Source organism: Trachurus trachurus, assembly GCF_905171665.1.
Source record: "Trachurus trachurus genome assembly, chromosome: 4".
Lineage (NCBI taxonomy): Eukaryota > Metazoa > Chordata > Actinopteri > Carangiformes > Carangidae > Trachurus > Trachurus trachurus.
Genome location: NC_139898.1, coordinates 29,248,023 through 29,264,188, shown reverse-complemented (window position 1 = coordinate 29,264,188; position 16,166 = coordinate 29,248,023). Strand labels below are relative to the sequence as shown.

The window sequence follows — 16,166 nt, the reverse complement described above, 5'->3', positions numbered from 1 at the left end:
CGCAAAACAGCCCCCGTAGGATGTTCAGTGAACGCATCAATAGGCTACAAACCACCCACATTGAAAGAAGAAAATAATAATAATAATCTACACTTGATCCTCACATCATAAATCATCCTGCATCGATGAAACGTGACTGATTAGTGATTCTAACAAGCTTTATATTGAGTGGAGAAGGTGGAGAGGCTGCACAAAGAGGATCATTGTTGCCTGCAGATGCCCGTCAGTGGTGCAGTCGCCCTTTGAAGGATCTCCAATCGCAGCTCATAGCGCCACCGACTGAGGGCGGGGTTTTCCTCCCCCTCCTCCTCCTCCTCCTCCTCCTCCTCCCACCCCCTCCTCTCCCCAATCTCCTGCTCCAAGCTCCAGCGTTGGCACCGCGTCCCATTGACTAGACAGCGACAAACCGGGGAGCATATTCCTCCTCCACCGCGTCCCTGAACTCTACACCGTCAAAGTGGACCGGTGGTGATGATGGAGTGGGCGCGCGGCTGATGTGCACGTGAGGACCTATAGCTATAAGTGATGCGCACCTCCAGGAGGTCCCGGTCCGGGCAGGTATGAGACCTGTGGCGCTCGTGGATGAAGAAGGAGCAGCGAATGTTTAAGTGGATCCCAGTTCTGGATGTAGCTCCATGTTTCACTGTTTCAGCAGCAGGCCTGGTCCGGTTCAGCCCCCACATGGATGGATCCCGCAGCAGCAGCGGTGCTTATGGGATGTGACGCCCGCGCGTACGAGCATGCCCGCCGCCTGTCCGAGTGCACTCCGCTCCGGGAGCTTCTCCCCCTGACACTGCCTCTCCACTCGGACATCCCCTGGTCGCTTCCAGCCCCCCTCGCCATGAGGACGACCGCACGGTGATTCGCGCCTGAGCGGACTGGACATCAGCTCTTTTTTTTTTCTTTCTTTTCTTTTTTTTGTCTTTATCTTTTTTTGGATCGCGCTTTTGCTTTTGCTGGCTACACACAGGATTTATCTGCGCTGTGGGGCTTTCTTTGTGTCAAAGGGCTTAACGCAGAGTGCGCGAGTGGCAGCAGAGCGGGGGCTTCGCTTCACCCGCTGTTGCGCCCAGCTGCTCTCTGTCTTTGTGGCCGCGCCGTGATGGCAGCCGGCCGGCCGGAGGCGCAGGACCACCCGCCCGAGAACGGCTTCACCCCGCTGGAGCACCCGGCGCCCCGGCTGCTACCGCACATCGACGGCTCGGTTCTGCCGTCTCTGGGGGGCTTCGGGAAACACCAGAAGCAGCTCGTGGTCCTGACCTGGATACCGGCATTGTTCATCGGCTTTAGCCAGTTTTCGGATTATTTCCTCCTGGCGCAACCCAATGGCACGTGCGTGCAGCCCCTCAATAACGGGAGTAACTGGACCGTGGCATCCCCGCCGGTCTCCGTCACCGGGGGGGCGCCGGGGCTGCAGCTCAACGGCACCGGCACCGGCACCGGGGAGGGGTACGGATACGGCTTCGGCTACGGCAGCGACGGTGTGCAACTGTGCGCCTGCAAGGAGTGGAGGCTGGAGCTGCAGACAGGACTTAGTCAGAATGTGGTTACCAAGGTAACGACTGAGCACATAGACCCACAGTGATATCTCTCTCTGATAGAAGAAAAAAAAAAAACACTCTGTTCTCCATCATCCTCATCCTCACCACCGTGTGTCTTCATCACCAGCGCCAGTCGCAGTGTAAAGATGATCCGACACAGCTGACTAACAAGTTACCCACTGACCTCAATATGACAGAGTGTGTGTGTGTGTGTGTGTGTGTGTGTGTGTGTGTGTGTGTGTGTGTGTCTGTGTGTGTGTCTGTGTGTGTGTGTGTGTGTGTGTGTGCAGTTCAGATAAGACAGCAGCTGACATAGCTGAGTGTTACATAGCTACTACTGTATAGCATGTACAGTAGGCTGTGTGTGTGTGTAGGATCAGTGCTGCAATATTAATAAGACGTCTCTCCATTTACAGTCTTTATATCACCACCACTGCTCCTCAATGTCGATGCATTATAGGCCACAACACACACACACACACACACACACACACACACACACACACACACACACACACACACACACACACACACACACACACACACACACACACACACACACACACACACACACACAAATGCAACACGAAAAAAACACTTAATTACATGGTTGGATTCCCATCTGGGGAGGAAAAGTGGGCATGAACTGTGGATGCACTGTTTCCCTCCTGGTATTGACTCTGATATCTGATTTATGCTGACTTCCCATTAACCAATCCACAAAAAAAAAGAAAAACACTCAGTGTGTGGAGATCAATACATGTGCACACACAGATTGTGACACAGTGATGCTGGTATCTGATTCAGCGACCCCCTTAATCTGACACAGCATAATCTTAATTTACACAAATAAACTGTTTTCAATGTGGATTAGTCACGTTGGCCTGTATCCAATCTGATCACTGTTGGTGCAGAAGATACTTAAAGGTCCAGCTAATAGTTAATAACTCAGTTTTTTCATTGCAATTTCTCTGGGATCCAGTTTGGATGCAAAACTTTACAAAACAATGACACGATCTAATTGTTTCGCCCTAATTAATATCATCGAACCCTGCATGTATTTTCCCTAGGTAGCACTGCTGCTAAATAGCCCGTGCATAATGAACGCACACTGTCTTGTGTGTCTTCACCTTCCATTTTTTTTTTACAACCAGAATCATCAGTCATAACCAGTGCAGTGATCATCTCCTTCATGCCCGCTCCTCTGCACAGTCAGAGGCTCAGCAGCAGGAGGGGACTTCTGTAAATCATTGTTAAATACCAGAAACTACTTTCACACACTGCTGAGTCGGGTCCGATGAGCTCTTGCAGATACTTTTTCAGGGTTAGTGCACAAATATAGAGTGCAGTGCACACACACACACGTACCGCACGCAGGCAGGCAGCACATCGCGCTCCCACATGTGTCCTTGGCTGAGTTTCAGATGCTGAGAGCTGCAGTGTTGTGTTCACTGACCCATGGGTTTGGAGGAAAGAGTGGAAAACTATTGATTTCTGTTATTATAGACACGCGCCCACATTTGCACACACACAAACATATATATACACATATATTCTTGTGTGTTTTCTTTTCCTTTCAAGACGTACATTTGAATATTTCAGAAGCGTCCGACTCCGCACCATGTTTGCACACTCATCAGCCTTCATGAATTATCAAAACAGTGAGTCAGAGAGCGAAAAGACTTTGACAGACTTGTGATGAGAGAAGCCCACATTTCCCTCTTTTTTTTTTGTTTCTGTGCAGCTTTCAGATTAAAAAAGAAAATGCTTGGCTGCTGATGTTTAATTCCCTTTTATCTTGTTGTGGGTGGTTCTCAGAGAGAAGTTGGCTAATGTTCCTCTGTTTCTCTTTGTCTCCGTTTCAGTGGAACCTGGTGTGCGACTCTGCCTGGAAGGTGCACATTGCCAAGTTCTCTTTGCTGGTGGGCTCCATATTTGGCTATCTAGTGATGGGTGTCATGGCCGACTGGTACGTTGCCTCCTTCACTTCTGTTTTTTTTTTTTGCCTTTCTACTGTGTGTGTGTCTGTGTGTGTGTTTTAGTCGGCTTTAAAGGTCCCTTATTTCACAGTTCTCATGTTCTTTATTTGAAGTGTTGATCCATAAGAGCTAGAGCAGCAAAGATCATCTAAATATAGTTTTACATCTCCTCTCTCTTAGCTTCTCTCCGGAGCTCTAGTAACAACAGGTCAGTCGCAGCCAATCACAAGAGAGAGGAGGCTCTGAAACCCGCCTCTGATTCGCTGAAGGTTTTCTAAGTAATCAAATAAAAGTAAAGCAGATTTCAGACCAAACACTCAGAGAAACCAAATCCTGCAAGTGTTAGACAGTGGGTCTAAGTGGGCGGGGATTGAGGACTGTTTTATTGTGACATCACAAAGTCACAGAAAGTCCTAACGACTGGTTTTAAGGTTTCAGTTTCTGAATACAGGCTGTGTGCATTTCTCTGTGGACTGAGGCTTTGATACTGTCACAGTATTGATAGAAGAACCTCGAGCTGCTTTATAATCAAAAAAGATTGAATGTAAATCTTTTCTTTATACTGTATGAGACCTTTAAAAGATAACATTGTACTCACCATAACAACAGCCTCGATCTTGCAACACTGCTACAAAGACGTCCTGTGTGTCAGGATACACATCTGAAAGAAAAGTAAATGTGCAGTATTATCCAAACTGTCCATCGAAAACATCTTGCTTCAGCTTTGCCCAGTAGGACATTACCACTGTCATTTGAGGGCACATTCACTTTAATAAACAAATATCTGAACCAAATGTCATTGAAAACCACCCAGAGTTAGTGCTAATCCATCCAATACATGTTGGTATTTCACAAAATAAGGTAGAGCTTTGACCGGCTGGTGCTGCTAGAATAAATGTCAGGGTATCGCCAAAATCTATAAAATTCATCTTGTAGGAGTGATGAATCCAAGGCAATCCAGGTGATATTGTACTCTGAAATAATTGAGTCTATAGAGCTAGCGTGGCTTAAAAATTCAACAATAAGATCCATTACAAGACAAAAAGTCCCTGTCACTCCACCTCACTGTCAGCAGTTTTAGTTCAGAGAAGGTCTTCAGTCTGCAGGAGATTGATTCTTTTCATAAAGTTTTTACTAAAGCAACCAGAAAGAAAACTTTATCTATTCAGTGGCTGTGTAGTCCAAAATGAACAATTAAAAACCTCAAACTATACGACTGTCTTTATGTAACGTGGTGGAATGACCCTTTAAATCTCGGCTTGTTGTCCGTTGAGTTCATTGTGGAACCACCTGAGCTGCATCGTGGGAAAAAAAGTCCCAGCATTGTGTCTGGGATCAGTGACCATGGAAACAATGTAAAGAAATGCGCAGGGGCACTGAGGCCTCCGCTCTGACCTGACCCACTGATCTACTGACCCCCCCAATGCCCCCTCAATGCCCCCCCAATACCCTCCCACCCCCAAACCTCCTCCCATACAGGAAGTCCAGAGACTCTGAGAGGAAACAATGAGTGGCATGATCCCCTTTCACCCGACTGCACATCAAAAGCTGCTTCTTCTCTATAGTTTGTGACAGTTTCTAAACACTCTGCTGCATCTTTCTTTCTTTTTCTTTCTCCATCTGTCTTCTCCCCCCCCCTCCTCCCCTCTTGTTCTTGTTTCCAAGGTTTGGTCGACACCCGGTGTTGATCCTCTCGGTGCTCTTCATGCTGGTGTTTGGTCTGAGTGTTGCCTTCTCTGTAAACGTCACCATGTTCAGCACCTTGCGCTTCTTTGAGGGTTTCTGCTTGGCGGGCCTCGCTCTCTCCCTCTACGTGCTCAGTAAGTATAACTGCAGTGCTTTCTCCTCCTCCTCGTACCTGTCGGCTCCTTTTTTTATTCTCTGTGCTTTCTCTCTCTGTACCTGCACCTGTATTTCCCCATTCCTGCTCTGCTCTTTGTTGTGTTTAATCTCAAACCACTAACGCCTGAGCAGCATTGAGCCTTGGAGGTGATGTAGAGGAAAACATAGACCTGACTACTACTGTTGCCCCCTGAAGTTTCTATGCCCACCTCCTTCTGCTTCTAGGTTTTATTATAGCTTTTTCTGATTCACTTTTGCAGTTTTTTTTAGTTATTATTGGTTATCAATATTTGTTTGTTTGGGCGTGTAATGTCTGTCTTCAACATGATAAAGACTCAGGCACTAGAGTTCACTACTATTACTTTTTAGTTGGTGCAGTAAATGTGTTGGGCACTGACCCCTTAAATGAACATAATAGAACACTATAATATCCTATATAATAGAAAGAAAGTGGCCAGTGTACAAAAAACAAGCCAGAAAACGATGCTCTAATGATGTGCTTCGTCATGTGGATGTCAGAGCGGTTCAAAATGACACATATTATTATCCTCATGCCAGTTTAGACATCATCTAAGCTTGTAATATGATCATCAACAACAGTAAAGTCATGCAGTGCACTCCAAGTAGATAGACAGGGATGCTCTGTTAGAGAAAAAGAAAATAATATTATTGCCTAATATGTCTGTTTTTAGCAAACACCATTCCCCTGAAGGCCACGACCTTTGTTGGTTAAATGTCAGCAGCTCGATTAGAGGAGCTAAATCTGAGTTAGCTGTAAGCAAAGCAGGAGCGAGGAAGGGAGGGAAGGGAAGGGAAGGGGGGCGGGGGGAGTGTGGTATTTACATTTTTTCAGCAGCTCAGAAGTTGAATATTTGGTTTTTGAAAAGAGCAAACCAGCAGTTATAAAGACGTATGTGCTTGAACTGAACGGGAGCTGTAGATTTCTCTGTGTTAACAAGCTACGTAACTGTTGGTTTCCTTTGTTGTAGCCTAATCATTGCTCATAGTAAGCAAGAACAACTATATAACGTTATACTGTATACTTAAAGGGATAGTTCAAAATTTTGGCAAACTGGCCCATTGCCATAATCCCTATAGTTTTAGCAGTAGGTTCGTTACCTTAAATTGTTGGTGCAAGCTGTTTTTAGAACAGCGGAGCAGAGCTGCGAGCTGCTCAGAGCTACGCTATAGAGGTTGATGGGATTTCTTGGTTTCCCTCATCAAACTCATCAAATACACAATCCAACAACTCCAAAACGCTCTGGTGGACAAGTTGTGACCTGCGCATTCACCACGCTATGAGATAATAACAGAACGTTACGAGACAGAGTTGTTTTCGAGGCAAATACAGAGACTGCTTGCTGAAAAACTGCTCCCAACGGGAACGCGCATCAGTGGTTTTGCATGAATTTACCTCTAAAACAACTCTGTCTCGTAACGTTCTGTTATTATCTCATAACGTGGTGAAGGTCACAACTTGTCCACCAGAGCGTTTTGGAGTTGTTGGATTGTGTATTTGATGAGTTTGATGAGGGAAACCAAGAAATCCCATTAGCCTCCGTAGCGTAGCTCTGAGCAGCTCGCTCAGCTAAAAACAGCTTGCACCGACAATTAAAGTTAACAAACCTACTCCTAAAACTATAGGGATTAAGGCAAAATGTTGAACTATCCCTTTAAGATCTGTGCGGTAAATTGAAGCTGAGATATTTTGTGACAGACCACAGAAGTAGATTCCCTCCTCCACATGTGAAATGTTTCCCTCCATGTCCCCTCTGGGCCTCCGTAGCAGCCAAGGTGATCAAAATGACACCACTGGCTGATAGTGTTTTCATTCCCCTGAAGAGCCGTCAACCCTCACCCACTGCCGCTGTATCCCCCACTGCCCCCCCCCCCCCCTCTCGCCCCCTCTCGCCCCCTGTCTCTTTCAGGCCGGTCAGAGATTAGTCATACGTTATGCGTGGAGCGAGGGCAGACTTTGAGCTCCAGCAGTGGGGCGGGTTTGTTCCCCCCTCAGCGGGGGCTCCAGATAAATCTCTGCTGAACTGCTTTTCTAAAAACAAACAAACAAAATGTACGCCTCGGAGCCGTCTGCTGCCGAGCGGCTCCTGAGAGTTGAATTTAATCTGTGATGTAGACAAAGGCAGACAACACACAAATAATGTTGTAGTTTGCATTTCCTTTCGATGCTTTCAGTCTCTAAGTTTGTTTTGAGGAAGATGAAGACAATGGAAAGTGATGGGGGAGTTAGGGTTGAGATCAAGATGAGGTTTACTGCTGTGCATTCACTGAGTGAAAAGGCAAATTTAGGGCTGTCAATGCAAATGTATAAATGCAAATTCCTTTCAATGGCACTATTTTTTAACACGTTATGTCTTTTTGGCCTTTGACCTGACACTTAGTTCTGGAAATGAATCACAAGCTAGACCATTTCTGCTATAACAGTCACCGCTCGAATGGAGCCGTCATGTTTTTATTCAAGCATATTTTTTATGCCAAATGGAGTGAGGCCTTTGAGCGCTTCTTCATTAATGTTTAATAAGGGTACATTTGTATAAAGCAACATTTGTCCATTATTAAACACCGAAAAAGCATTGCTCCTAGTTACATTTTTAAAAAGTAAAAAAATGTGCCATTAATAAGAAATGAATGGGGATTAACTATGGACCCCTAATTAATTGAGACTAAATATTTTAATCAATTGACAGCCTTGAAAAATAGTAAAAAAAATAACACAAAGATAAAGCAAGAAATTCTTAATTTAGACTAAGTTATATGCTTTACATGCTCATGTTTAACAGGCTTGGCTAAACACATGTTAGTGCTTGCATTTGCTTATCAGTAATTTGGCTGCTGCGGTTCAACCTCTGTGGGTCATGAATGTCCAGAGCTGTTGAGACATTTCATTTGTCTGGATAAAAACAAATGGCTGAAAAAAGTTAACGCTTGAATGCTATAAATGCCATAAATAACTGATTTATTATTACTATGATTGTAATTTAAACTGGTCCTAGTGTATAATCCCAGGCGGCCTAGTATGTGAGATGCACTTGGAACAAGCTTCTGCGTTTATTGATTCAGATCAAATCATGCACGAACTTGAGAAACGATCTAATCAGAGAAAAGTCAATTACTCTCTAAAAGAGAGTGTTTGGCCAATTTATCTTTTTCTCATTGGTTCTGAACATTATTACACACCCAGTGCACGTCTCCTCCTCTCCCTCTGTACTGCAGATTGTTCGTTCATCACAGACACACACAGTGCACACACAATTTAGTAATTTGTCTCCTGTTATTACAGTCGGTTTGCCAAACACAAATACCTGTAATGGGAGGCAATTTTTCTATTTTCTATTCACCTATTGTTGCGCTCAGTGTGGACAATGATGGATTAGTAACCGTGTGTGTCTCTATGTGTGTGTGTGTTTGGTGTGAGAGAACAGATTGCAGGCATGCACTTTGAAGTGCAACAAAGAAAAAAGGTGTTTGCATGAGGTGTTTGCTGGTAGTGTGAGGCGGTGCATACAGTAGGAGGAACAGTCGGCCCGCTGCCTGCCACACACTGATCTGAGCTTTAAAGTGAGCTCACTCTCTGACAGCTGATAACAGACCCGGCCATCCCATTAACAGTAAAGCACATGTAGAGTAACAGCGTGCTGGAAAAATCATGATGACATATGAAGCTTCAAATAAACCCAACTGCACCGACACAGGAGCTGCGAGGCAATGAAACCCAACGAGCACATTTTCTAGCCTGGCTCTCTCCAGACCCTTGTAGTTCCGCAAAGCTCCACCAGAGGCGCTACGCTCAGCTTCACACAAGGGTCTGGACTCGAGGCCAATGCAAACTTCTTCCCCGGAGCAAAAAATAATGAACCAATCAGGATCGCCGGGCGGGACTTTCTGAGGTGTGACGTAGCGCTGAAGCGACTGTTTGAGTCAAACAACAATGGCGGCTCGCAGTGAGTGGCTGAAGTAGCACGTCATTCAAGATAACGGACAAGTGGTTTATCCAATCACATACAAGATTTTTTTTACAAGGCCCCGCCTTCTGAAATGAATCGCCTATGGAGCAGTCCCAGACCCTTGTGTGGAGCTCAGCGTAGCTTTGCGGAACTACAAGGGTCTGGCGAGAGTCAGGCTACACATTTTCATTACACCGCTAAAACAGACAGATATGAAAATCCTCATTACCTCGTCAGTTCCTCCTTCCCCTTGTTTGCCAGGAGAGGAACTGTAGTGTCTCTTCTCCGTCCGTCCTGCAGGACTAGAAGCACTGCAGTCGATGAGTGTTTTTTGGCAGGAACACATTGTTTTGTTTTGTTGTGTTGGCTCTGATTCTCCATTACTTTGGATTAGAAGTGGGGAAAAAAAACAAAAAAACGGCCGTGAGGTTGAAGTTCTGACCTTCAGCTTTACTCTGCTTTGGTGTTTACATCCACAGCGGAGGATCGGTAGCTCTCTAAGTTTTCAACCATGTAGAGGAGAGTGATGTAACACAGCTGTAATCACACCAAGGTGTTTACATCCATATCAGATGAACAGTGTGGGGGGTTTGTTCTTTCATTCTCTTTAGTTTAATGTGACAAAGGTAATTGGACATGTGGGATCAATTTAAATAAAATTATCATAGATCCTAGTTCTGGTCTCATTCCTTTCTAATAATGATGAATAATAAATAAGACACTACTCACCAAAGCTCGCAGCAAGGTCAGGTGAGCTCAGCGTGGTGCGGTTGTAAAATCGAGGCTGAGATCTGGGAGTAGGAAGGTGAGAAAGACAAACAGACAGGAAGTCAGACCGGCCAGATGTTTGACCAGCTGGATCTGGAGGAGAAGAAACCAGAGCTAACATTAAAACATCAACCCACAACTGTCTGTTTTAAAGTTTTCCTGTGATATTAACTGACATATTGTAGCATGCACTGCCCACTTTCAGTTTTTCCTGCAGATAAAGTGGGGATTTGTGTTTTTTAGGTTTAAAAAAACTGCCAAAAATATGTCTTAAGCTGTTATAAACTGGAGTTCAAGTCTTTGCTCTCTGACTTTATGAAAGCTTTGACTGACAGACTCTTGACTTGATCATCCCTGGTGATGTTTTTTTTTCTAGCTACAGTAGAGATCCCCCTGAATCTTCTGCAGGTGAAACACATGCTCAGCTGGTCATGTGACTAACCCTGGCGAATCAGGATCATTCCCTCCCAGTCGCAAAAACACCGATTGGCTGCTCTGTCTCTATGTTTAGGGATCATTATCCATCCTGCAGCAGTGTGCAGCTTAAAAAGGGGGGGCAGATGTTTACACCCATTATGGACGTAAAAAAAAGCTGAAAACCAGCAATTTAACATCAGAGTCACAACATGTAGAGATACAGTGCTCAGCTCCACTGCTGTGTGCTAAATATGTTGCAGCAGAGAGAGAGAGAGAAGCTCTACAACATATGCAACATGCAAACACTGTATTATGGATGATTGTACAGTACATATGCATGTGTGTGAGCTGCTGCATCCATATTATCCATATTTCTACCCCCCTCCCCTTTTCTCTTTTCTTTCTCTCTCCCTCTGTCACTGTAAATGCGAAGCTGATTTTTCTATTTCTGAACCCAGCAGCTCTCCGGTCTTTTCAATTTCCACTCCTCGACTCTCCTCTGCTCCATTCATCCCATCCTGCTCCTCTTTTCTCTCTCTCTCCCTCTCTCTCTTTTCCTTACTACCATTTCATTACCACCAGCGGTCACACGCCCTCGCTTGCTCATTTTCTTGAGGCTCATTTGAAATCTCTCATCGTCCGGTTATCTCGCTGCAACACGCAGCGCATAATAAACCTTATTGGAGCTTTCCCTGGCTCTGCCAATGTAAAAGTGTTGATGTGTGTGAGTGTGTGTCTCTCTGTGTGTGTTTTGTGAGTATTTTTGGTTGTTGCAGCAATTCTACGTGGGTTTATTAGTTTGTAATTTAGCACCTTCCTCTGGGAGCCGTTGGAGAAAGAGCTTCTTCCTGCTCCTGCCTTTTCTTTTAATTTTAGTACAGAAAAATGTGTAATTATGGATTTATGTATGCACACTCCTCTCAAAAATACTCTCGTGTTTCTTTTTTGTAAGATGCACCTGCTGTGAGATGCTGGAAATCTGTCTTTCGAAGGATAAGTGGTCCTCATCCTCTGTCGGCTTGGGTTTTCTCCAATAGAGACACAGTTTGCCTGTGAAAACACACAGATAAATGTCCATAGTTACAGATCAAACAACTCCTGGATTATTGATGCATAATCTCCATATGTTCACACATGTGACTCATCAGGCACTTGTTCATCACAACAACATAAAAGGTGATAAAACGTCAGTGTCAAGAGCTCCTTGTTCTGAGACTTGACTTTGAGCCTGATTAGTTTGGTGATTCTCAAAAAGCTGCATGAGACTTTACATTTTCAATATTTGATTTTGTGAGAGAAAAGAGAAAAAAAATATATATATATCAGTCACACCTGGTAAAATATTTGTCTCGTCTCAGAAAGCAGCAGCGGACAGTTTGGATGGTTCGGTGACAGAGGAGTGGGTTGTGCTGCAGGACTCGTTTGATGAGGTGCGTTTCTCTCCTTCGTGAAAACTGGGTCAGCGTTTGAATCCTCGGTACTCGCTGTGAATCCGAGCTGACTACAGCTGTTTCGCTGCTCAAAGGAGAAACGTTCAGTGATTGTTTTTTTTTAATTATTAGGCTACTTCTTGTGCATGCACGCAGAGGAATTAGGTTGCAGTTACTTTTACACCAGTGAGTCAAGGTTAATATCGTTGTTCACTGATCCTTAGAGACTTTTAAGTAATGACAGTCAGAGACACAGTATATGCCTGCGTGTGTGTGTGTGTGTGTGCTCTCATGAGCTGGGAGGATGACTACTGCTGACTCAGCTGGGGAAAACTACTGTCATGTCGTGCCCTTGTCAAGCCTGCTGTCTGTTTCCTATCGCTGCCTCTCTATGAAGTCATTGGCCTTAGGCTGCAAGAAGAAAAGATATCTCTCACTAAACAGCTTGTTTTGTTTCACCATTAAAGGGACATTGTGTAACTTCTCGTGTTATCTATTCACGAAAATCGATTATTTGGTTCAAAAGTCTGTTTTTCATTACTCAGTAATCCCCCCCATCAACAAACTGAAGTGTTCCTTTCAGCTCTGAATGAGCCGTTCATATCGTTCATATCTCCATGGAGCGGGTAAGCTCGGTGCTGCTGCCATGTCGTGTCGCCATGTTTTTACGTGACAGCGCACAGCGTGACGGTAGGAAACCACGGAAACTCAGCTCAGGTCGAGGTGGCGTCTGTGAAAAGTCACCGCGGTAACGCAGTGAGGAGGAATGGAGCGTTACACTGATGCTGCATTCACCTGCAGTCGGACAGACGGCCGTCGCTAACAAACCAGATGTCATTTTAGTCACAGAAGACGAGAGAAAGCCGGTAGAACGTGGGTCAGGTAAACAATACGACATCGCCATGACAACATATTGTCACGTGTGTTGTTTATTTGCCTCGTGCTGACGGACCACTTGTTTACATAGAGGCTTGTTTATGCTGTTACGTGCATCGTCCGTCTGCCCAATTTCACGTGAATGCAGCATGAAAAATACGATTGAGTTGCTTGCGATATACAACCGCAACGCTAGATGGGAGTAATTCCTCCTACACAATGTACCTTTAACCTAAAACCCAAATATCTTTACTGTAATACTAAAACGATAAAGGGACGATCACATTGGTCATTCAACAATTTCTGCAATTTATTCCCCTGAAATTACATTTAAATATTTATGTTTTCCTGAGCATGAATCACTTTCGTGGCGGAGGACACTGTGTCTCTGTGTGAACCGATCAGTGTTGGGAACGTTACTTTTAAAAAGTAATTAGTTATTACTAGGGATGGGACGATACACCTAAACTCACGAAACGATGCACTTCGATATGCCAGGGTCACGATACGATATGCCACGATACGATATCAAAAAAAAGGATGAAAAATATAATAAATTATAACATATTTATTTTGCTCCAGTTGCACACAAACAGGGAAACTGCTTTCTGTTTCTATTTCAGACCTTTTCTCTGTGTTTAGTCTCTAGGTTGTTAATTTCTCTAAAATAATCAATAATTATTTTACACACACACTGCTTTCCTATTTCTATATCAGCCTCCCTCTCTAGGTTAGCCTGGCCTAGGAGTTTTTCTTAAAAATAAAAAATAGCAGTGCAAGTGCCAGTTTGAAATGTTCTTGTCATTGAGGGTGCTACTACAATAAAGCAATGTGACATATACAAACAACAGGGATTTTAATCTATCCATATAGCCACATCCAGTTTTGAAGATATTTCCCCATTTTTCACAACAGGGACCTGGATCCTATCAGAAACTTAGCCTACATGTAAAACATATTGCACTGGGAGGAAAATGCCAAAACAGACTGCAGTGCATCCAGAAAAAAAATCATATCAGAATGTAACAGTCACAACATCTCAAAGACCCGACAGACAAACAGCCAGACAAACAGCCAATCATTTAACAGCTGTGTAGGTGGGTTACAACATCATCGCCAGGTTAATTCATAATAACAGAAGCTGCTGTGAGGACGTGAGAACGTGAGGCTGAAGGAGTGGAGAGTGAAAAAGGACACGTTAGCTCGACGTTGTCGACGCCGGGCAGCGGACGGAGCTAAACCACGGCACGGCCGTTCGGCTGCGCTGACGGACCCGCGGAGATCCCCGGTGACCGTTCGTCTGCCCTGACTCGGCCACGGCGGTAATAATGACGCAGCGTCAGGCCGCTCACCGTCACTTGATCTCAGAATTAAATACGCTGAGCCGCGAGTGTCGGGGTGTGCAGCGCCAGCGACCCTGGGTTCCGCCTTTGCTGCGTGTCAAATCAAATCATATCTCTATCTCTCTCTCTCTCTCCCTCCTCCTTCTCTCCAGCTGTCCTTTCAAAATAAGAGCGCAGAAAGCCCGGAAAACAAAACAGTGACTCGTGAGCTGGTGGCAGTGAGAAATTTAGCGGTGGAGGTGCCAGCGTGCCAATTATTATGCCGCGGCCTGCCTGTGTTTATTTCGCGATACGTTTTTTTGCAGCACGATGCATTTCGTCACATTCTGTATCGCGAAATTTCGCCAAACGATATTTCGTCCCATCCCTAGTTATTACTAATTACTTCTCCCAAAAAGTAACTGAGTTAGTAACTCCACTACTTCACTATAACAGTAACTAGTTACCAGGGAAAGTAACTATTGCGTTAGTTTTTCTTTCTTTTTTTTGTTTAAATATGTCGAAGAATTTGGATTTTTTTTCTCTCATTTTTAAATTGTATTTTATTGTTTTCATATATTTCACTGATCGCAATTATGGAATGCGAGTGTGTGTTTTATTGAAAGCGAGGCTGGTGTGCCTATGAAAATAGGTTACAGTGGGTTTTTTAAGTGCTGTGGCTACAAGCAAATCTCATATTGTCTCTGTACAAAGACAACAAAGACCTTTTTAAATGTGAAAACAGCGGAGACCTATTCAAGATTTGCGTTTAATAACAGGCGAAACATCGAAATTAATTTATTCATGGCCACATTAAGTGAAATTATTAACTTTACCGATTATCCATCTGATTATCTGTCCTGCTGCGAGCGCACAACAGGGTATCTGCGGATCCTTAAAAAGTCTTAAATTCATGTATCTAAAATTAAGGCCTTAAAAAGTATTAAATTTATTAGAAAATTCTAAGATGGTCTTAAATATATAATACATAGCATCATAAAATATGTATGCACTTAAACTTTTATATGAAATAACAGGGTATGCGTGCAGGGTCTTAAAAAGTCTAAAATGTGAAAATCTAAATTTAAAGCAGATATCAGCTTCACGGCCGTTTCGGCTAATGCTGCGTTCAAGGCAGGCTTTTGAAACCGTAAGTTACAGCTTCAAGTCACAACTACGACTTGGTAGCGTTCCAGGTAACCCGTAGCTCGTGTTTTTACCATCCTGTTGTCTGTGAAAGTTCCCTATAACGGCCACTCGTAACTTCCGACCCGTGAACTCGTACCAGATCGAACTGGTATGACTTCACAGGGAGGAAAAACACAAAGTACGAGTTTCTTTGAACGCACCATGAGTTAGCAGCCCCCGCCCTTGTCAGGCATCAATTGGTCCTCGTGCTACGTCACCACATTCACACGCATCCCTTGGCTGCACACACAGCCCTTCATGCCGTTCTCTCTCCTCATTGGATAACACTTGTATCCCACAAGGAAAATTTTCTCCTCGGGTTACAGCAGAGCAGAGTGACGGAGAGACTCGTGTTTAGGCTGAAATACTTCATGTAAGTGATTGCTGACGGAAAATAGGACTATTTAGGACTTATATTAACAAAAACATTCCACTGATATCTGCTTTAAGGTCTTAAAATGTCTTAAATTTGTTGAATTATTGTGCTCAAGTCTTAAATAATTTTAGATGGGTCTTACATTTTCTTATGCCCACCATGGGCGAGCATTTCACTCGCATTTGCCCCTAAAAAAAAAAAATACATGTGTGAACCGGGAAAATCACAAAAAGAAAGAGCACACGATTGGTCAAAAACTACAAATCCCACAATTCTCTGCTCTCAACAATACCAGTAGTTAGTGTAAGTAAGGGAGAGTGGAGCTGTCGGTGAAAAGAGGAAACAACGCCACGTCTGGTCCTGTTCTATGTTGTTCTTTCACACCGTCACCGTTTATTCGTTACGTCCGCGGTGTAAAAGGCCGTGACGCAAAGACGCGATTAGGCGCGAGACGCGGTATACGCA

The 16,166-nt window shown here is 44.2% G+C and overlaps 2 protein-coding genes across 2 annotated transcripts in view; one reads left to right on the top strand and one right to left on the bottom strand.

Annotated features, from left to right (window-relative positions):
* bphl (biphenyl hydrolase like) overlaps positions 1-16,166 on the bottom strand; it is a 106,858-nt gene that overhangs the window by 58,554 nt on the left and 32,138 nt on the right. The gene's annotated exons all lie outside the window — the stretch shown is intronic.
* slc22a23 (solute carrier family 22 member 23) overlaps positions 409-16,166 on the top strand; it is a 28,103-nt gene continuing 12,345 nt past the window's right edge. Inside the window, exons 1-3 of the mRNA XM_083970721.1 lie at positions 409-1,555; positions 3,407-3,510; positions 5,186-5,340. Of these exons, the coding sequence (XP_083826847.1) occupies positions 1,103-1,555; positions 3,407-3,510; positions 5,186-5,340 (712 nt within the window). The 5' untranslated portion in view covers positions 409-1,102. The remainder of the gene's footprint in view (positions 1,556-3,406; positions 3,511-5,185; positions 5,341-16,166) is intronic.